Below are 23,625 nucleotides of genomic sequence, written 5' to 3' on the forward strand. Positions count from 1 at the left end.
ATAGTCTCACAAAATGGGTTTTGCTCTTACATCATTTCTTAAAATACAACAGAAAGATAATCTACTGTTTAGAAGCTTTAGTGTCTGAATGACTTTCTCCCTCTCTCAGTATGTAAACAGATGACTTTAGGTATGTGGACCTCCTCTCCAAGGTTATTTATACTTTGCATCAATGTTAGGTTGTGGTGATGTCTAGGAGGTTTGCTTATTCAGGAATCTGTTTTAGTGAGAGGTTTTAGTATCAAGGGGAATAGTTAGAAATGATACTCAAATATTTAGGCCAAGACATCATAGATCAGTATGTTCCAAACTCTCAGATTAAATAGATATTTCAGTTCTTAGAAATTTCTATCCCCAAATTGACTTTTGTTTAGTTCTTTGACACTCTAGTTACAATGGGATCATGAGTTTTTGTCTTTATAGATTGCCTTCCAAGAACAAGTAATTATTTATTGTTCACTGTACATGTATTAAAAATCCAAATGAGACAGTTCCCTGGCAGTCCAGTGGTTAGGGCTTGGTGCTTTCACTGCAGTGCCCCAGGTTAAATCCCTGGTTGAGGAAATGAGATCCCTTAAGCCGCGTGGTGTGGCAAAAAAAAAAAAAAATCCAAATGAACATATTAAGGTATATTGTTATCAATTATATCAACCAAATAAATTTCAACAGTCTATTTGAGCAGTTTCTGTTTTTGCATACCTTTGAATAGGAAAAACACTCCTTTTTTTTCCCCATTTTTTAAAACAAACGTTTATTGATTTCCTCTAATAAAAAAGTAACGCATATCTCTAATATAAGATTCCACTTTTCTTAAAGAAACTTTATCATGACAAAACTCAAGTGTCTGACTTTGGTTTGGGGAAAGACATATGTTGAAGAATTGCTTCTTAGGCTGTTTTCTTTTTACTTACAGTATATCTCTGTACCGGGGTAATTGCAGACCTATACGATTTGAGCCACCAATGCTGGATTTCCATGAACAGTAAGTTTAAAATTTTCAGACCATAGCAATATTATATATATTTTATGCATGCATTTGTCTTGCCTTTTGCCTGTGTTATCTTGTATGAGAAAGTTACATGTTTTAGTCATCAGGAAAGTAAATGATGTTGAATACAGTTTGAAAATGGGAAGTAAGTATCTATTATGAATCTAACATATAATATTAAATTTTGAAGTTTGAAAAATATCCACATTTTGGAGTCTCTGGTTCAGAGGATCTTATCTTCAGAAGCAGCATTAAACTTAGGGTTACCTTTCTGATTAGCACTTCATTTCCATTTTTATTATTTAACATTTTTCCTTGTAGATGTAGAAGAATTTATTAATTTGTTTGATGTATATGCTTTTAAAGTACAAACTTTTATACATCATCAAATAAATAATATTATCACCAACCCAGGAGGCCAAACAAAAGCAGATCCTACAGGAAGACAAGGTCCAACCACAGAGTACTTCCTCAAACCATAGTTCTGCTTACCTTCTGCCTCTGGGTCTCAGGTTTTGCACATCTCAGATACACTGAGGGGAAGACAAGTCTTCACCCTTATTTGGTTCCAACCCAATTTAGCAGGTAGGTAAAGAGAACATCTTAAATGATATAACTACTAGAGTAATGCCACTCTGGTAAGTTAGCAGAAGACAAGAAGTTTTTAAAAATTTTTTTTTGTTTGTCCTTTTTTTTTATATAATTTTTATTGGAGTAAAGTTGATTTACAATGTTGTGTTAGTTTCAGGTGTATAGCAAAGTGAATCAGTTATGCATATACATATATCCAGTCTTTTTTAGACTCTTTTCCCATATAGGTCTTTACAAAATACTGAGTAGAGTTCCCTGTGCTATACAGTAGGTCCTTATTAGTTATCTATTTTATATATAGTAGTGTATATGTCAATCCCAATCTTCCAATGTATCCCTCCCACTCCTTTACACGCCCCCCCCCCCCGCCCCCCGGTGACCATAAGTTTGTTTTCTACATCTGTGACTCTGTTTCTGTTTTATGAATAAGTTCATTTGTACCATTTTTTTAGATCCCACATATAAGCAATATCATATGATATTTGTCTTTGTCTGACTTCACTCAGTATGACAATCTCTAGATCCATCCATGTTGCTGCAAATGGCATTATTTCATTCTTTTTTATGGCTGAGTAATATTCCATCGTATATATGTACCACATCTTCTTTATCCATACCTCTGTCGATGGATATTTAGGTTGCTTCCATGTCCTGGCTATTGTAAATAGTGCTGCAGTGAACATTGGGGTGCATGTATCTTTTCGAATTATGGTTTTCTCTGGATATATGCCCAGGAGTGGGATTGCTGGATCATATGTTAGCTCTATTTTTAGTTTTTTAAGGAACCTCCATAGTGGCTGTACCAATTTACATTCCCACCAACAGTGTAGGAGGGTTTCCTTTTCTCCACACCCTCTCCAGCATTTATTAGAAGAAAAGAATTTAAAAGGGAAGTTGGTAGGGGGAGCTGTATGCAGGTCTATTCTGATTCAATAAATGAAAACTGTAATTTTTTTAATGTTGTCAAAGTTGTAGTTAACCGTTTTCTACTAGTGAAGGCATTAAATTTAAATAATTTCTGTTTAAATATTTCAGAGTATTTTTAAATTTGGAAGTGTATTAATCTTTTGATTTGAAACCAGGTACCTGAAACTGTTCTTCTACACTAAGATGTTAATGTCAAGTTTTCATTTAGTTCTTACATGTACCACAGTAGGCAGCCTTGCATTCTTTAACATTCTTTAATTAATTTTGTAATAATTTCTTTACAATCTCAAACCTAGAATAATCAAATATATCAGTTATACTTGTACAAAACCATGGTAGAGTAGTCAGCATAAGAAGAGCTATCTGATAACAACTCCATCTTTTCAGGTGTTTACAGAGATCATGGATTTTTGGGGTGGGGCTGCAGACAGAAGTTTGTGTGCTTCCTTTTGTACCTATAGATGGAATCAGTATTTGCAAGTAGTCGTTATATAAATAGTAAAATTGACTTGTGGGTGTTAGGTTTAAAGACCATAATGTTTAGATAGGAAATACATCACTATTGCTTCTGTCCTATAAAAAGGTTTAGATACGATGTTGAGATGGCAACAACATAGAGTTCTTAATCCAGTCACAGTAATATATCACCCATAGTCTCCTTCTGTCAAATGCAAGATATTTAATGAAACATGGCATGCATTTTGATCTTTAGCAAGAAAGTTCATTATTTTTAAAATAATGATGAGTTCTATCTCTCTGATGAACTCTAATCTAGGACTATGGCATGGGCCATGTTTATGATGACACCATGAGCCTGGGGACAGAGGAGATCAGGGTACAGTAGCAAAACTTTAAGTCTAACGTAGTGAGTATTCTTACTTTGAAAAGCTTAGCAGTAACCACTTTAGAGAGATTGTTTCAGAAGTTATATCCAACGTTTTTCACCTCATTTTTTTTTAAGGGAGTTTTGAAAATTTCATGCATCCCTTGAGATAAAGAAATTTTCAGGTGTGCAAAATATCCGAATCGAAATTGGTAATTCCTGTTCCAAATTATCTGTCCCTCAACGCTTTACATAATGCCCCACCCCCCAAATAGGAGAAATTGAGATAAGGGCAAGCAAAATTCTGGACTGGTAGTTTTAACCTTTTTTGGATCATGGTTTTCTTTAAAAACAGATGAAAGCTATTAGAACCTCTTCCTTCCTTTCCCCAGATGCACACACACACACACACAGTTGCACATACAAATAACATTTTGCATATAGGTTCAAGGGTTTTATAGCCATCCCCATCAAAGTCCATATCTGGATCCTTAAGCGCTAGTAAAGATTCCTGTTCTAGGCCACAGATTATTAAATCACCACTACAAAATTTACTGGGGTTTTGCCCAATATGCTAGCAGTACATGTTCACTGTAGTAAACTTAGAAAATGCGTATCAAGAGAAAGAAGTAAAAATTTACGAGTAATCCAACCACCCAGAAACATAAACATTGAACTTCTATCTTCAAGTCCTTTTTCTGTGTATCTGTATTTATTTATTGAGTTACAAAAATATAACAGTATTTTCTGAACATAAACTATTTTATAACCTTTCTTTTTTAAAAAATTTATTTATTTATTTATTATTGGCTGCATTGGGTCTTCGTTGCTACACACGGGCTTTCTCTAGTTGCGGCGAGCGGGGCCTACTCTTTGTTGTGGTGCGCGGGCTTCTCATTGCAGTGGCTTCTCTTGTTACGGAGCACAGGCTCTAGGCACGCAGGCTTCAGTAGTTGTGGCACATGGACTCAGTAGTTGTTGTATGCAGGCTCAGTAGTTGTAGCTGGCGGGCTCTAGAGAACAGGCTCAGTAGCTGTGGCGCATGGGCTTAGTGCTCCGAGACATGTGGGATCTTCCCGGACCAGGGATTGAACCCATGTCCCCTGCATTGGCAGGTAGATTCTTTTTTTTTTAACATCTTTATTGGAGTATAATTGCTTTACAGTGTTGTGCTAGTTTCTGCTGTATAACAAAGTGAATCAGCTATACATATACATATATCCCCATATCCCCCCCCTTTTGCTTCTCCCTCCCACCCTCCCCATCCCACCCCTCTAGGTGGTCACAAAGCACCGAGCTGATCTCCCTGTGCTATGCGGCTGCTTCCCACTAGCTATCTGTTTTACGTTTGGTAGTGTATATATGTCCATGCCACTCTCTCACTTCGTCCCAACTTACCCTTCCCCCTCCCCGTGTCCTCAAGTCCATTCTCTGCGTTTGCGTCTTTATTCCTGGCAGGTGGATTCTTAACCACTCACCACCAGGGAAGTCCCTAACCTGCTTTCTAAACATACATACTGTGCATTTTTTTTATTCCATAGAATTTTCTGTTACATTATTTTATGGTATCAAAGAACAGCAAATTGTATGGATATATTTTAAAAATTCATTTATTGTTTTAAACTTTTTGTTCTTATAATCAGTGCTGAAACTCATGCTTTAAGCACAAGCATGACTAGTTCCTCAGGAGAGTCCAAAAAAATGGAATTAGGAGGTGAAAGGATATGCAGAATGTAAAACATTTTTAGTTAATATTTAGGCTAGAAAGTAATTAGGTGTCATGTACAAGGAGCACTGATAGGAATCAATGAATTAATCTACGACTGGAGAGGACGATGTGCTGAAGATGTGCGAACAGACAGGTGCACTCCAGTACAGACGAGGGTTGGGTTATACGATGAAGAAAATTGTTTGAAGCAGAGTGTGAGCTCTTGGTTACAGCACAGAAAAAGGGATAGCGGAGTTAGACTGGACTGTTCCCCAAAGCAGCAAATTTGTATGCTGCTCCAAGAGTGGAAACAATAGGAAAAAAAATTTACCCTTAATTTAAACTTTTCTGTGTCCAGCCTGAGAGCACTGAACGGAGTTTGTTTTTATCTCATAAAGGTAGAAGTGGATCTATAGAAGTAGGAGTTGGGAGCAGATGTGAACACATGTATTAGAGTTCAATCAGAGGAACAGATCCAGTCAGATTTGTGTGTGTGTGTGTGTCCCCGTATATGTTTATGTGTGGGGTTTTTATAAGGAATTGGCTTATATAATTGTGGGAGCTGGTTAAGCAAGCCCAAAGTGTACAGGGGCAGGCACTCAGGAAGGGAAAATTGCGAGCAGGCTGGAGCCTCAAGGGCAGGACCTGAATATTGATGTCCACGGACAGGTACTTGGGGAGGATCCCAAGGAAGCAGGGCAATCTCAGATCCAGCTGTTGTTGGGAGTCTCTTAGCTCAGATGATGGCCAAACTCTCTTTGAAAGCTCCAGGCATGTTATACATACTTTAAGAGGCTCCTCTCCAAAAAGAATTTTTCATGGAAGGTTTCATGCAGTCATACAGAAAAATGGAACAGATAGTGAATATATTCTTAAACTAAATTCAATAATTAAAAATTTTGCCATATTCACATTTTTGTTGATTTTTTTAATCATTTGTAGCAGACATGATGACATTTCATTCCTGCATTCTGCATAAGTACAGTCCCATTATTGGTATTGTAAGAAAATTAACAGTAATTACGGAGTGCCGTAATCCCTCTGTTTTGGTCAGTGCTGTCATTGTTTGGGTCTAAGTGATAGAAATCTAACTGAAAGGAGTTGAGCTAAAATAAGGATATACTAGGAGGAATTCCAAGGACTGTAATATATTTGCAGAAAGTTCAGAGTTGCAGTGGGACCTGGGAACGACAGGATGCACGTTATCCAGCACCACTAGGCCTTTCTTCCCCCCCCATCTCTTATCTCTGCCCCACTTGCTGTTGGCTTCTTGTCTCCCACTGCCCGTATCTTTTCCCTACAATGATGAGAGCAAATCTACTGACTGTTCTTCAGACCCACATTCTCTAGCCTCCCTCCCTCGGGGAATAATAGCTTCTTTTACTTTAGCTGGAAAAATCTGAGAGTAGTACAGTCATCACCCTGGCTTAGGTGAGGTGGGTACCTCACCACTCGGATAAGGATGGTGTTTGGTGGTGGACGTGTCTCCCAGGGGGTGTCTCTGTAATTATCAGGATTTCACCCAGAGAAAGAAAAGTCGTGCAGTGGGCAGTAACTACAGTTGAAGCCCGTTACAACCTCCCTGGCCCGTTGAACCCCCGATGACCTTCAGTCCTCTGTAAAGCACGCCTTCCCCAGCCTGCCTGACAGAGGTAGAAACTGCCTTCCTCTCTGCTTCCATGGTGTGGTGTTCACTCCACAGAGCTGGGATGGATCCACACCCAAAATTTGATTTAGATGTCAAGACTGATTCACACACCAAGAAGGGCTGAAAAGATTTAATATCCTCACATAACGAACCTTTCTGGGGAGAGCAGGGAGGGCTCCCAAGGTCTGAAAAATGGCTTGAGAGAGCAGAGAAAGGAAACTGGCTCGGCTCTTACGCTTAGGGGGTGAGGCTGGGTAGGCTTGCATGGTCTGAACTTCTTAGTAGATCGGAGAGAGAGTGTGCAGGCTTTCCTGTGGGCTTGCCCAGATGTGGGGCATAAGGTGAAGGGACATTGTGGGGCTTGAAATCTGTCAGCAATGAGACATCAAAACTGGAATTGGGTTCTTCATCACACATGACATCCTCTACTAACTTCTGTCAGTGCTGGTTATTGCTCTAATTGTTTCTTTTGACGTCTGCTTCCCTATTAGACCCGACTATCAAGATAAATACACACTATTTATCTTTACATATCTGGCACGTATTTCACACTTAACACATGCCGTACATTGTCTTTAAGTCCAGCAAGATTACCTGCTGATTTCTTCTGCTACAGTAAAATTCATTTTGCATTTTCAAGTGTTTTTGCAGCACTTCATTAAACATTTGCTATACCTTTTCTTCTTGATCCAGCAATGTACTGATTTAATTAATGCCCATGCTGTAAACGTTTCATTAGCTTCATATGTCTAGCAGTAATTTTTGGACTTGAGAAGTAGCCTTAACAGAACACTTCATAATATTTTTTTCCAGAAATTGTAAGAAATCAGAAATCATTGCTCACTGTACCTTGACTTATGCACTGAAGTTTTGCCTTATGTTTTCTGTGAACTACTTCTACTGCTTGTGGTCATTTTTGCTAAACCAGAAGCCATTCTTAATTTTAAAACACCCTTTGCAGTAAATGTAAGAACTTTTGAGTCGGATGAAATTTATCACTCCAGGTTGCATTCAGTTGCCAACCAGGGTCTCCAAGACGGTTTCCTGTCCTTTAGCAAGGATGCAGCTCTAGCTCCGTGGCTGCTTTCTAAACCGCCGTGGCCTGACTCCTCTCACTACCCTGGCCGTCCCTACTGCCCTGTAGAATGTCTTTGACGTTTGATCAAATTAACTTTCTTGAAAAATAGGCTTTCTTGGTTTACATCCATTTTGTTTAAATTTATTCTTTGATTCTACTCTTTTGCCCCTTCCCTCTCCCTCCCTCTCCCTCCGCCCTTCTTTTCTTTCCCCACTTCCCCCCTCTCTCTCTGTAGCAGTCAGCCTGGAGCAATCTTGGGCCTGACCACCACCTTCCCCCCACCCCCTGCTTTACTCACCCCCTGCAGTTATTTGTGCCAGTGCTGTTAAATATTTTTCTGTTTCCATAACAACTCCTTTTTTCAAACATTTATTGCTGATTTAAAAGATTCTTTGGGTGGGAACTTGTTTTACTGAGTTCTTTGGTTTATATAATTATTAAGTACAGAAAATCTTGATTTCAAATCTAAAAGTTTAAAACAGAGATTTAATGGCTCTTAAAAAGTGGAAATTGAATAAACTTGCTAAAAATGGAGGTGTTTATTGTCAAGTTCAGTTCTTGAGAGGCATTTCTCCCTAATCACTTTTTGGTATTCCAAGAAAATCAAGTAGGCCCTCTTTTCTAAAGGAATGTTTGGTGCTTTTTAGCTTTCCAATTTCTAACTGTTCAATCAACACTCCAGCTCAGCCCTCAGTCTAAAATGTGTTTGAGACGATGGTCAGATTTTGTGGTAATCGAGTGGTCAAAGTACTGCATATTGATTTGGCCCAAATTCCTGCCAGAGGTTGTGTTTAATAGACTGCTGTGTCACTGTCATTCACAAAGTTTGCCTGAGGGCAGCTACTCAGCCATTTCTTCAGCTGTTTCATGGCACTGCATTGTCATCTTTCTGTGGCTAGAAAAATTGCCATTGACCACAAAATTGCACCTTCTTTCTAAGCTAGTCTCTAATTCATGAGTGCTTCTTCCTAATTCTTTTGAGCCTCAGACTCTTGTAAAATATGGACAGTTAGTCAGAAGCTCTGCTCTTGACAGCACAGAGAACAGCTGTATATCTCAGCTTGGTTTATCTATAAATAATTCACACTAACCCCCTTGGCCCTCCTTCTGTCTTTGGAGCAGCTGATAATGGAAACAAACTGGACCAGCACTAGCAGGCATTTGAAAATCTTTGTCTTATTTTTAAAGCTTACCTGTCTAGCCAAGCAGTCACACATGGTGCTTATGACAGGCAGGATTCTAAGATGGCCCCCAGATTCCTGGCCCCTAAGGTGCACATACACCTTCTCCCAATTGTATTCAATCAAGCACTAATCTAGATGTTGCTGTAGAATTTTCAAAGAATTTTGAAAATGTAATTAAGGTCCCAAATCAGTTGACCTTTAAGATAGGGAGGTAATCTGGGCACCTGACCTAATCACACGAGCCCTCTACATCTGGCTGTGGCAATCAGAGACAGAAATGTTGGAGATTTGAAGCATTTGAGAGGTATTTGATGCAAGGGAGTTTCTTTGTGTTGGTTTTGTAAAGGGCAGGGGCCATATGGCAAGAGACTGAGAGCAACCTAAACGTTGCCAGCAACCTGCATGAGCTTAGAAGGGGACTTTGAGTCGTGATGTGTGAGACCCTGAGCCAGATACACCAGTCATGCTGTGCCTGGACTTCTACCGTACAGAACTGAGAGATGATACATGGGCATTGCTTTAACCCTCTCGGTTTGTGGTACTTTGTTAGGCAGCATAGAAAACTGATGCACTGCTTATTTATTTACAAGTAAATTTGTATTAGTACCTGAGCATAGTTTTCCATGGTTCAGTGTGACTTCTCTCCTCAGTCTTCCACTTTGTCAAGGGAACTGAGGAGAGGGAGAGGCAGGGGGAGCTGTTTGTATGAGGTCTGTAAGCTGGTCCATCCAAGGAGACCTCCCTCTGCTTCCATGGTGTGGACCACTTGGAACTGCAGGAAGCCTGCTCTGTGTGTGCATGAGTGACTGGAATAGCCTGCTGACGCCTTCCCTCAGTTCTTGTTACTCCAGACTTCTCTCAGCAACGTAAGTAGATGACCCTTCTCCAAGGGTTCATTTCTGGAGGGTGTGGCTTAGGGCCTTTCCTCTTGGATCCCTAGAAGAAAGGGTAAGGCCAGCCTCACCAGCATTGCAAACCAAGCTTTCTGATCCGCCCCTGCTTCCAGGCTCCTAGAACCTCCAGGCTTGTTTCCTTACCCCAGAGCCCTCTCCTGTAGCAGGCCATCTTCAGTCTTGTCTTCTTCAAGGATCCCCCAGAGTACCTGTCTGTCTTATACCCTGTCTTCTTTATCTAAACGGAGATTGATTGCACTGGGGTCACTGGAGGAAAAACATTAAGAACAAATTCATAGGGAGGAGAAACACTGGTTGCCCGGTAGCCTGTGGGACATTTGAATTGTAAAAGAGCATGTTTGTTGAAAAAAGCACATAATCGGTGAACTTACTGGGTGGAAGGAGGGCATTTTTATTTCTGTGTACTGTTATTCTACTTATATGTGTATAAAGCTTGAGGAAGAAGAGTTTTACCTTCCATATTGTCTCTGTAAAGCTTCTTCCTGCAGCATCATGGCCGCAGTTTGAAGTGCCAGCTGGATCTGTACCTACTTCCCTAATTACTTTATGGTCCCGTGACCCTGCCTGAGATGAATGAGCCTGTTGGTTAAGAGGTCTAGCTCCTGAGAAAGTCTCTACCTGAGCAAGAGGAAGTCCACGCACTGGGGGCTCCTGAGGGCACGCAGCCTCCTGCCTCCTAACCCTAAATGCGTTGCTGCAGACCTGCCTCTGGATGCCCCTCTGTCCCTTCCTCAGGGCCCAAGCCTTGGCTCACCTTTGGGTTTTTTCCTCATGGCTGAACTGTAAGCCACAGAAAGATTTTGAACCTCGTGATGGACAGGCTGTAAGCCACGGAGCAGTTTTGGACCAGGTTTTTGCTTCCCTGCAAAGCAGGAGACTCGTCTGTGGGATCCTGCCTCTCAAGGGCAGTCTGTGGGTACAGCCTCTTAGTGACCGCTAATGCCGCAGGATCACCTGCTGTCAGCTGAGAGACTTTAAGGGAGTTCATCTTCTCTACAGCCTTCCCGCTTCTGGTAAGAGCTGGTGGCATCTGCAGTGATGAGCTCTCAGAAGGGGAATATGTCTTGGTTTAAGCCTTAGAGGCACCAGAAGACATTGAACCTCAGCAACAACAAAACTTCATGTCAGCATTATAAAGAAATTCTCAGATGGTGTGTAAGATAAAAAGCAGCACAACGCATTTTCAAAACCTTTAAAATGTGTTAAATGTTTACAAAAGACAGTGAAGAGTTCTTATTTATATAGTTTGTGGACCTTATGCATATGAACGTGACTTTTTTGGGTAGTATGGAAAGAAGGTATTGTTATCCCATTCTAGAAAAGACAGAATGTTTAAAACAACTCAAGATTCAACTGTAGATGAAGCTGCAGAAGAAATGAATAAAGTGGTGCTGAGTTACATTTGATGTTGATTTAGGTGATACAGAATATGAGAATCAAGTGAAATAATGTGACTGTGTTAAAAGTCAGGTTGAGTGCATGTAATTCTGCCCAACTTTAGACTTTGAGGGTTTTACCCCCAAAAGAAGAAGTCCTAATAAGGAAGTTAGACAAACCTCTAAGGAAACAGACTAAAACTTCTGCTTGGACAATAAAATGAGCTTTGAGTTTATTTATCATAATGTTTAATTATAACACTTCCACCCTAAATTCTCTAATATTCTATTTAGATAAAATTTGTTAAAGTACTTTTCAAATTGAATTATTGAGGGATCATATCACAACATATGGGGCTTACTGTCTGACTAAACAGGATTCAGCATTGATGGTTATATAAGAATCACCTGTAAAGATAAGGTAGCATTGTTACAGTGGTGGCTCAAATGTAGGTCCTCGGCAAATACCTTTTGATTCATTGACCTTGTCAAGTAAACAACTCACATAGCAAAGCCATCTTGACTGATGTGGTCACTCTAAAGCAAAAGGAAAAATAAAAGACTCTGAATGCTTTATTTCACTTTTATATGATGATGCTTAACAATTATAGGGCAGTGTTACTTTCCAGAGTATTTTCATTACTTTACCACATTATTTTCACCTTTTTTCTTTTTTATGAAATATAATATACAGACAGAAATGAATAAGACATATGTATAGTTTTGTATCTGCCACCCAGTTAGAAATTATTCTTATGTAATTTTAACGTATGTAATTATATTTTAACATATAAATAATATTGTGATATAGCTCATTCTGGTTTTTTTTCCAACTTTGAGATATAACTGATATATAACGTTGTAAGTTTAAGGTATATAGCACATTGATTTGACTTACACTGCAGAATGATTACCACCATGGCATTAGCTAACACCTGCATCACATCACATAATTACCATTTCTTTTTTGTGGTGAGAACATTTAAGATCTTAGCAACTTTCAAGCATATAGTACAGCCTTATTAACTATAATCACTACGCTGTACATTAGATCCCCAGAACTTATTCATCTTCTAACTGGAAATATGTACTCTTGGACCAGCCTCTCTCCTTTACCCCCAACCCCTAGTCCCTGGTGAATACCATTCTAGTCTTTGTTTCTATGAGTTCGGCTTTTTTAGATTCCACATATAAGTGATATCATACAGATTTGTCTTTCTCTGACTTACTTCACTTAGCATAATGCCCTGAAGTCCATCCGTGTTGTTACAAATGGCAGGGTTTCCTTTTTTCTCATGGCTGAATAATGTTCCATCGTGTATATATACACCACAGCTTCCTTATGCATTCATCCATCGATGGACACTTAAGTTGTTTCCATATCTTGACCATTGTGAACAATGCTGCGGTAAACCTGAGAGTGCCATGTATCTCTTCGATACCCTGTTTTCATTTCCTTCAGATATGGGAAGAAGAGGGGGTTGCTGGATCATAAGGTAGTTCTGTTTTTAATTTTTTAGGGAACTTCCATACTGTTTTCCATAGTGGCTGCATAGCTCATTCTATTTCTTACCTTGTTAAAGGTCTGTTTTTGTTAGAATATTTCTCTGCTCTCTTATTTCTAACCACAGGAGTAAAATAGTGAGTACTTACTATACCGTTAACTCCCCCTTTGATGGCTACACATATTGTCTCTCCTGCGTTACCACCACAGACAGCCCTGCAGTGAAATCCTCTTACACGGTCACTTACAGACCGTCATGAGAATTTCTTTGGAATATAAGCCCAGAGTGGAATGCATAGGTTACAGAGTGTGAGTACACTTCACGTATCTAGGTATGGCCTGATTGCTCTTGTGAATGGCCTTTCCTCTCTGTACTCCTCCGAGCAGTCCACTAGCATTCCTGTATTGCCATGTCCCCTGTATTCGCACTTAACGTTAGCCAACTTTCTAATTTTGCTAGTTAAATAGGGATAACATGATGCCTTGTTAATTTTGCATTTCTCTGATCACTAGTAAGTTCATATATCCATCTCTATATGCTTATTGGCCTTTCGAGTTTCCTCTTCCTATAAATTGCCTGTTCATATCCTTTGACCATTTTTCTTTTGGGGTTCTTAGTAATTAGAAATTCCTCTTATAGTCTAAAAATAACCTTAAAGTCTAAAAAGATATTTAGACATTGCAAATATCTTTTCCCAGTTTGTCATGTGTCCGTTAAATTTTCCCATCCGGTATTTTGTTGAACAGAAAGTCTTAATGTTTTCCCCAACTTCTGAAAAATTTAAAAGTACAGAGAAGTTGGAAGAATAATATGGTGAACACCTACATAACCTTTATCCAGATTTCACCAAGAGTTAACCTTTTCTTTCTGTCTGTTCTTCTTTGTACACACACACAAACTCCACCTTTTTTCCTGGAAGTAAATGTATACATCATATTTCACCCCTAAGTTCTTCCGTGTGTGAATCCTAAGGGACTGCTCCTACGTAAGCACAATTCCATTATCACACCCAAAGAATCTAATATTGATACAGTAACATTATCTAATATATAGTTTACATTCAAATTTCCCTAATTGCCAAAAGCAATATAGTCTCCCATCCTCTAACCAGGTTTAAATTAAGGATGACACATTGCATTTGGTTGGTAGGTGTCTTTAATCTAGAACAGTTTCCTACCTTTTTTCTTTTTTTTTATTCATAAGATTGAAATTTTTGTAGTCCAGGTCAGTTGACTTATAGAATAGCCCACAAACTGGATTTGCCTGATTATATCCTAATGATTAGATTTCAGGCTAAACATTTTTGTCAAGAACATTACATAGATAATGTTGTATATCAGGGTAATGTAATGTCCATATTTCTAATTATTGTTGATGCTGAGTTTGAGCACTCATCGGTAGTGTACTATCTGCCAGATCCTGTAAATTGTAAAGATGGCTTTTCCTCTTTGTAATTAATAAATAATCTGTAGGGTTGCTATCCTGTTCTCCATCAGTCTTTCATCTAATAGTTTACCTCATCAGTACCCATAGACTCTTACCTGAATCAGTCATTACATCGATAGTTGCAAAATGGTGATTCCTTTTTTCCCCTTCAAATTCTATCATTGTTTTTTTTCATTTAGGAATCAAGATCTTCTGTAAAGAAGTATTCCCCTCTTTTCTTTGATCATCACTGTAGACCAAGGGTTAGCAAATTATGGCCCTTGACACCTGTTTTTATATATAAAGTTTTACTGGAACATAACCATACCCATTCATTTACGTTTGTCTATGGCTGCTTTTTGCACAACAGTGGCAGACTGGGTAGTTGTGACAGAGATTGCATGTTCTGTAAAGCCTGAAATATTTACCGTCTGGCCTATTACAGAAAAAGGTTGTTGATCTCTGCTGTAGACTCATGGGTTTTGTTTTTTAATCAGTGTGTTATAACCCTTTACTTTCACTGTTCTTTTTGCTCCAAATTTTACAGATTTTGCCAGTGGGAGCCTCTTTAAGCTGATTCCTTTTTCTTTTTTTGATACGTCCTATTATCTTTGAACACTTCTTTGCTTTCTGATACAACAAACGTTCCAGACTTCCTTATGTATGCTTTGTCCAAGACCTGGAATTAGCCAAAACTAAAGAAGTCCTGGTTTCTTCAGTGGGAAATGACATTTAGAAACCCAGATCTGGGCACTGAATGCGCTCATTGCCCCTATATGTCATTGCTTCTGTGCTCATGTGGACCGATCTCTGGAGGAATATATACATGTATATATACATATGCATTATGTATGTATATATTGATATGTATACATGCATAAATCATGGCCCATACTGATAAGTCCAATTCATATTTTCCCAATTCAAATCCAGCCTCACAGAGTTCTTTCTCATCTTTCCCCATTTTGTATCAGCATCTCTCTTTTCCCCAAAGTATTTGGTAGAATAGTCCCTTTAAATATTTGGTAGACTTTGCCAGTCAAGTCCTTATGGACTGGAGTTTTCTTGGTGAGGAAGTTTTAAATTGCAGATTTAATTTCTTCAGTAGTTTTATTTTCTGTAATGCTTACATATTTTTTTCTTAAATTTGTCAGTTTTGGCAAGCTCTGTTTTTCTAGGAGTACAGCAATTTCAGGATTTTCAAATTTACTATCATGAAGTTAATATAATTTTATAATTGTTTTACTGTTTGTAGCATCTGTAGTGATGTCTTCTTCATCACTGCTGGTATTGATATTTTATGCCTCCTCTTTTTTCTTTATTCATCTTGCCAGGTAGTTAACAATTTATTAGTCCCCCCTGCCAAAATGGGAATTTTTGACTTCATAAATCATCTCTATTTTATGTTTTACTTCATTGATTTCCACTCTTATTTGTATTATTTCTTTCCTTGTACTTTATTTTAATTTGCTATTCTTTTTCTAATGACATGGATGCTTAGCTCATTAATTTTCAGGCTTTCTTCTTTTCAAATATGTACATTTAGATTTATGAATTTTTGCTTAAGCACAACTTGAACTGTATTCCACAAGTTTTTAATGAGTTAATTTCTTCATTTTGATTCAGTTCCAGATAGTTCTTAATTTTTATTCAGATTTCATCTTTGATCCATGAGTTGTTTACACATGTTGGTTTATTTACATATTTATAGAGAATCTGTTTATCTGTTTGTTATTGATTTCTAGTTTAATTGGGCCAGGACTAGAAAATTCTGCATATAAAAGTGTTCTGAACAAAGAAGACATAGAACAAATAGAAAATAAGTAGCAAGATGGTAGACTTTAACCTTAAAAATAATTACATTTAATATAAATAGTCTAAACACACCAATTAAGAAACCAAGATTGTCACATTAAAAAAGCAAGACACAACTAACAACAGAAACCCAAAATATAGGAAGCAGCACTAACAGAACTAAAGGGAAAAAACAGACAGTTCAATAGTAATAGTTGGAGATTTAGGTACCCCACTTTTGATAATGGCGTTTGGAAAGGAAGAATTAAACCATCTCTATTTTCAGATGTTATACTCTTGTACATAGGACATCCTAAGCAATCCACTTTTTTTAAAAAATAGAACTAATAAGTTCAGCAAGGTTACAGGATATTAGATCAATATACAAAAATATTTGTTCTATACACTAGCAATAGACAATCAAAATTAAGAAGACAATTCCATTTACAATGGCATCAAAAATAATAAAATACTTATATACAAATTTTTTAAAAGGAGTGCTGTATACTAAAAATGCCAAACCATTGTCAAAAGAAATTAAAGAGCTAAGTAAATAGAAACCATCCCATATCCATAAATCAGAAGACACAAATGAGAATGGCAGTACTCCCTAAATTGATCTGTGGATTCAACACAATCCCCATCAAAACCACAACTGACTTTTTTACAGAAATTGGCAAGCTGGTATTAAAATTCACATGGAAATAAGAAGGATCCAGAATAGCCAAACAATTTTTTAAAAGGAGACCAATGTTGGAAGACTAACAGCTCCCAATGTCAGAAACCTTCTAAAGAGCTTTAGTAGTCAAGACCCTGTAATTACTGCCATATAGATAAATGGGAAAGAATTTAGATTCCAGAAATAGAACTTTATATTTATTGTAAATTGATTTTGACAAGGGTGCCAGGACAATTAAATGAAGAAAGAATAATGTTTGCAACAAATGGTGCTAAGACAACTGGCAAAAGAATTAAGTTGGATCCCCTACCTGACACCATACACAAAAATTAATTCAAAGTGTATCACAGAGCTAAATGTAAATGTAACAAAGCTAAACTATAAAACCTTAGAGGAAAACATTGTAATGTATCTCCATTATGCAGTGGTTTGTACAATATTTTCTTAGATATGGCTCCAGAAGCACAAGTGACAAAAGATAAAATATACACATTGGATTACATAAAAATTTAAAACTTTTGTGCTGCAAATGATACCATCAAAAAAGTGAGATAGCCACAGAATGGGAGAAAATATTTGCAAATATCTCCTAGGAGGCTTATATCCATAATGTATAAAAAACTCTTGCAACTCCTTAAATTTTGCTGTGTGCTTATTAATACAGGGTTTCCTTATCTCTCCTTGTTGACATTTCACAAACCCTTTCAATCAAGAATTATTTCAAATAATTTTTTAAAAATTTTGGGTTTTGCCCATTGTTTTTGTCCATATTCTTCAAGTATTCCTACACTCCATTTTCCAAATATTACCACTTCTAGTTATGTTCTACATATCTGTTTTTCTTTTGATTTTTATAGCTCTATCTTTTAAAATATTCTAAATATATATTCTTTCTTACTGAATTTGGAACTAGATTGTCAATCTGATCTTCCAACTCACAAATAGATTTTTATCTACCTATCCCATCCATTATCTTTATACATTATGTTTTCTGCTGATATTTTCTCTTGTTTTCTATAGGCTTTCTTCATTTTACTAGTATCTTGCCATTTCTCCTTAAGCATATTCCATTATGCTTATTTTTAATTCTTGGTTTAACTTTTGCAGCTTCAGGTATGCATTATTCAGCCTTTACTAGGTTATGCTGTGATCACAAACGACCCAGTGGGATCTAGACTGGAAGAGCACTCCTATCTGTGAAATGCCATTTACTTGGCAGAAGAAACAGAGTACAAGAAGACTCTTAAAACTTAATGATATATGTCACTTTTGCTCACATTTCATTGGCCTAATGTTAATGAAGTGGAGAGATATAAGCCTCTCACCAGTTCAGTCAGCAAATTGGGAACAACATTGTGGTCTATCACAACACTGTATATGTTTTCAACTTGATTGTACTACTCCTCACAGATCATGTTATTTTGATGTGTGAACTTCTGAGTTGCTGTCTTATAATGCATATTGAGGAAGAGCAGAAGACCAAGCCTTGCTCTTTGTCTCTTCTTGTGAACTTAAGAAGAGAGATGATCCCCAAGGTGGAGGTCCAGTTACATACACACATTCACATAAAAACTATTGATTGTCCTATGTTCCCACCACTCTATCTGACAGTGCTTAGGCAGAAGTGTCTGGAAGAGGTATCTTCCTAAATTGTAATCTAGCAACTCTAGGGCTTTGGAGGACCAGAGAGAGGAGTGTAGAGGTGGGTGTGCTCAAGTGTAGCTGATCATCAGCTTCTTACCCCAGTGAGCCTTTCTGCCATCTGGGTTGAAGGGGGAGGCTTTGATTGTACCAAGGCAAGCAGGGAAGGGACTGGAGAAGAGGAGAGTTACTCCTGGCTTCTCGTTGTCGGCCTGGGCTGCTCTGTGTCCCTCACTTTTCCCCACCTGCCAGTTCAGGCAGCCTTCTGTTCCCCCAAGGGTTTCTTCCTGTTTTTGGTTAATCCTTGGAATCAGGGATTAATTTCTAAAGTTTTCCAGCATTGTTGTTTGTATATGCAGCTGTTCGGGGGTGTCAGGGAGAACCAGTAACGTATACTAACCAATTCACCATTTTAAAAGGAACCCAAAGCCCCTGGTTTGTTTTTTTTTTTTAACTAGTGAAAGTTATCAGCTGTTCACTGTTTTATCAGTTTTCCAACATCATAAGTTACAAGTGATAAACTGAACTGAGGAAAAGGCAGGGGCAAAAATTCCTGAAGGACAAAAGCATGGTGGACAGTTGAACCACATATAAAATGTAATTCTGGCGCTGCATCTTCAACTGCTTAGAATTCGAGGTTTATACAGATGAAATAAAATTTCAGAAAACATAGGCCAAAATGATTGTACAAGAAGAGGACCTTGTGACAGAAGTTGTAATTGAATTAGAACATGAGGGTTTGGATTCACATAGAGGATAGGGAAGAAAACACAGAGCAAAGACATTGGTAAAGGCATGGGGGTCATGCACATGGAACCAGCCTGACTCAGGTGGAAACATAGGGAATCACGTGTGTAAGCTGATTGATTCCAGATTAGGGGGGCTGATAACCACTTCGTAACAGCAGGTGGTATTACAGAAAGAAAGAAAGGGATCTGACCGTTTTGTTCCCTGCCTGCTTCCTCAGTAGATTGTAACCACTGAGGTCATGGGCGGGGGCAAGGGCGGGCAAGCTGCCCTGTGCACGCTGTCACCAGGTGCCTGGTTCTGTGCTAGACAATACGAGGAATACACAGTGCACATACAACGTAAACTTCGTCCTTAAGGTACTGATAATCTTGTTGATGAAATAAGACAGGCGCCAATTAAGTAACTAGAGAGAACTCTGAAAAAACGTAATTTATATGCAGAATTCTCTTAAGCTGTCAAGCTAGGAAGCCTGTGCAAATATGATTAGCAACGTAAGTACTTAATGGACTACATACTGAGGAGGTTTCACTTTTAAGACAAACTATAATGTGGATGCCATGGGGAACATTAAAATGAATCTGTGGATATCAGACCTCGAGTGTGTGCTTTATACTGTTCCTTTGAAAGGGTTAGAGCAGGAACTAGAGCCAGATGGCCTGGATTCAGAGTGAGGTTCCAAGTATGACTTTAGGCAAGTTAATTAAGCTTTCTGTGCCTCGGTGTCCTCATCTATTAAATGAGTATAACAACAGCCCCTAACTCATAAGGCAGATCTGCTTACAGAACGTTGCCACTAAACTTCTTCTAAATTGAAGAACATCTATCAGTGGAATTTGGGGAGAGGAGGATAAGATTCAGAATTAGTAGAGAAGCAGGCGGTAGGTGATATTACAGAAAGTAATAAAGGGATCTGACCGTTTTGTTCCCTGCCTCCTTCCTCACTAGATGTAAGCTTTATCCAGTTGGAGACTTGCCTCCTTACATCCCAGTACCTGGCTCAGTGTGTGACATACAGTTGGCACTCAATAGTTTTATTTGCTGAATAGCTAATGCATGCATTTTATGTGTAATTTTAGATATAAACTAATTTAATATATAATTTCATACGTTTGGGTATGTATTTGTCTAAATAATTTTGATGTTTAATTTTTTAGCAACTAGAGGTTACCTCTAAAACTAGAAATTGTCTTTGAAGTATTTGTAACAGTTTTCTTTTTGTTTTTACAGACCAGTTGGAATGCCAAAAATGGAAAAAGTTTACTTACATAATCCTAGTTCTGAAGAAACTATTACTTTAGTATCAATATCTGCTACAACATCACATTTTCATGCATCATTTTTTCAAAATAGGGTAAGCATCTCTGCTGTATTTGATTTCTCTTGAGTTTGAAATTGAAATGTCTAGGTTTTTTAGTGTATAATTTTACTTTGCTATAATTAAAATCTGGTTTGAATGTTTCATATTTATTCTGGACTTTAGTTTGCCCCATTTCCTGAGAATTATCACTTCTACTCTTCAACACACATTGTTTTTCTCAACATGAAACAGCCTAACAAATCAACTTTGAAACTTAAGCACTCTGAAAAATGTAGCATTCATATATTCAGTTGGTTTTCTTGTCCTTCCTAATAATAGGTAATTCCTCAGCGTTGTGTTAGTTTTCTATTGCTGTGTAATAAGTCACCACAAACACCCACTTATTAGCACATGGTTCTGTAAGTCACAAGTCCAGTGGGTCCTTTGCTCTGAGTATCTTAAGGCTGTAACTAAGATGTGAGCTGGGCTGAGTCCTTGACTGGAGACTCAGTGGAAATCCACTCCCAGACTCATTCAAGTTGTCGGCAGAATTCAGTTCCTTGTGGTTGTAGAACTGAGGTCCCCGTTTCATTGCTGGCTGTTGGCCAGAGACCTCTCTCAGTTCCCTGAGGTACCCACACTCCTTGTCACCATCTTCAAGCCAGCACTGGTGCGTCACATCTCCCTCATGCTTCAGAAATCTGACCTCCTCTCCTACCACCAGTGGAGAAAACTCTGCTTTAATCATGTCATTGGGTCAGCATTACCTGGGTAGTCTCCTTTTTGATTAACTCACAGTCGGCTGACTAATAATCTCATTACATCTGCAAAATCCCTTTTATCAAGTAGTGCAGATCACAGGTGTGGTATCCTTCATATTCACAGTCACAGAAATTAGGGCAGGAAATTTGAGGGCCTGTTTAGGGTTCTTCCTACACAGGTGTCCTCTAAAATTTTACTTATAATCATTTTTGTAGATAGTATGCAAACTTGTTACTATAAAAAAAATTTTTATCTGGCAAAAAAAAAAAATCTTAATAAATTTTTGATTTGAGAGAATGCATTAAGCTTTAATATATAGGCTTCCAAAATAATTAGCTAAATAGCAAATGTCAGAGGGAAGTAAATGAATGGAGCCTGATTTCCTCTTCCGAGGGTTTTCACTGACTCCTTTGAAGAGATATGACTAAATAACTAATTTTTAGCATATAAGTTTATATCAATTATTTTGATTTTTACATTTCTCCTTTCTAAAGTCCTGGCTTCATCGTACGTTGTCATTAAGTAGCAACTTCTAGGGTAAATAATGGCATATAATTTTGGCTTTTTTAAAATTTAAAACTATTTTGTAAACAAGGAATGGATATTCCTTGTTTATAATATCAGCATATTTTGATGATAAAGTTTTAATTTTCTTGTACTCTTGGAAAGCATCCCTTTTCTAAAATATTTTCTAAAACAAGTTTCCCTTGAGTTATTATTTGTTTTACCTAAAAGATATTTCCACAATTTTTATAAATGTGCTGATGGTCTCAAACAATCAAATCCCAGTGCTAAGAGAGACCTAGTCCAGTACCCTCTTTATATGAATGAAGAGCTGAACCCCAGAGGGCTTTGCCTGTGGTCATGCAGTTAGGGACAAGAGCCAAGGTGAGGGTCTAGGTCTGCTGTTGGCCTCCCCAGGGATTTGTATCTTATTAAGCTACAGGGTGGGTCATATACGTTACAATCTGTGTATGGAGACACACTTAGGTATAAATGGAGTCATCCAGCTTTCAGGCATGGCCAAAGTGTAGAGACATGTTGGGTTAAAAGGTAAAATAGTGAAGTGTAATGGAAACAGTTTAAAAGTAATTCACAACTACACTACAGATTTTATTTTTACCTTGTTAACTTACTTTGCTAATTCAAGCAATGTTTTGTTGTTTCTAAACATCAAGCTTCACCCTTGGTAGAGGCCAGGGTTTTTACTTTTGTCATGTTCCTATCACAATACAAAGCAGACCAAATAAATAGCAGAGTTACAAATAGATTCTTACAGGGGCTAGCCAGGTAGACGATGCAGACCAAGTGGAATGAGGGGTGACCTGGAAGAGCACATGTCCCATCCAAAGGCACCAGCCCCCACTTGGCTCCAGCCAGTGGTGGCCATGTGGGAATGTAAGCTCATGCACAGTTCTTCTGATTTTCCAAGATGAGTCGGAAATAGGAATTTTTATAAGATAATAGCTACTGATTTTACAAATTAAAAATGAATTTGACTTTAGAAAAACAGTTAGTGTGGACCAAAGAAAGCTAGTTAAAGGCCACCAATTTGACATTTCTGACCTAGGCTTTCCCAGGGACTTATTTCTGCAAATGAATCTTATGCAAAGGGAAGTCTTTCTGAAAAATTCTTCAAAAGATAATCTCGATCAAGGGATCAATCTAAGAAGAAGATATAACAGTTGTAAATATTTATGCACCCAACATAGGAGCACCTCAATACATAAGGCAAATGTTAACAGCCATAAAAGGGGAAATCGACAGTAACACAATCATAGTAGGGGACTTTAACACCCCACTTTCACCAATGGACAGATCATCCAAAATGAAAATAAGGAAACACAAGCTTTAAATGATACATTAAACAAGATGGACTTAATTGATATTTATAGGACATTCCATCCAAAAACAGCAGAATACACTTTCTTCTCAAGTGCTCATGGAACATTCTCCAGGATAGATCATATCTTAGGTCACAAATCAAGCCTCAGTAAATTTAAGAAAATTCAAATCGTATCAAGTATCTTTTCCGACCACAACGCTATGAGACTAGATATCAATTACAGGAAAAAATCTGTAAAAAATACAAACACATGGAGGCTAAACAATACGTTACTAAATAACCAGGAGATCGCTGAAGAAATCAAAGAGGAAATCAAAAAATACCTAGAAACAAATGACAATGAAAACACAAAGGCCCAAAACATATGGGATGCAGCAAAAACATTTCTAAGAGGGAAGTCTAGAGCAATACAATCCTACCTCAAGAAACAAGAAACATCTCAAATAACCTAACCTTACACCTAAAGCAATTAGAGAAAGAAGAACAAAAACACCCCAAAGTTAGGAGAAGGAAAGAAATCATAAAGATCAGATCAGAAATAAATTAAAAAGAAATGAAGGAAACAACAGCAAAGATCAATAAAACTAAAAGCTGGTTCTTTGAGAAGATAAACAAAATTGATAAACCATTAGCCAGACTCATCAAGAAAAAAAGGGAGAAGACTCAAATCAATAGAATTAGAAATGAAA

The 23,625-nt window shown here is 37.9% G+C and overlaps 1 protein-coding gene across 1 annotated transcript in view; it reads left to right on the plus strand.

The window, feature by feature from the left end:
- TMEM131 (transmembrane protein 131) overlaps positions 1-23,625 on the plus strand; it is a 195,050-nt gene that overhangs the window by 77,476 nt on the left and 93,949 nt on the right. The window contains 2 exon segments of the mRNA XM_036872423.1: positions 914-982; positions 20,259-20,382. Of these exon segments, the coding sequence (XP_036728318.1) occupies positions 914-982; positions 20,259-20,382 (193 nt within the window).

The sequence above is a fragment of the Balaenoptera musculus genome, chromosome 13, assembly GCF_009873245.2.
Source record: "Balaenoptera musculus isolate JJ_BM4_2016_0621 chromosome 13, mBalMus1.pri.v3, whole genome shotgun sequence".
NCBI classification, from domain to species: domain Eukaryota; kingdom Metazoa; phylum Chordata; class Mammalia; order Artiodactyla; family Balaenopteridae; genus Balaenoptera; species Balaenoptera musculus.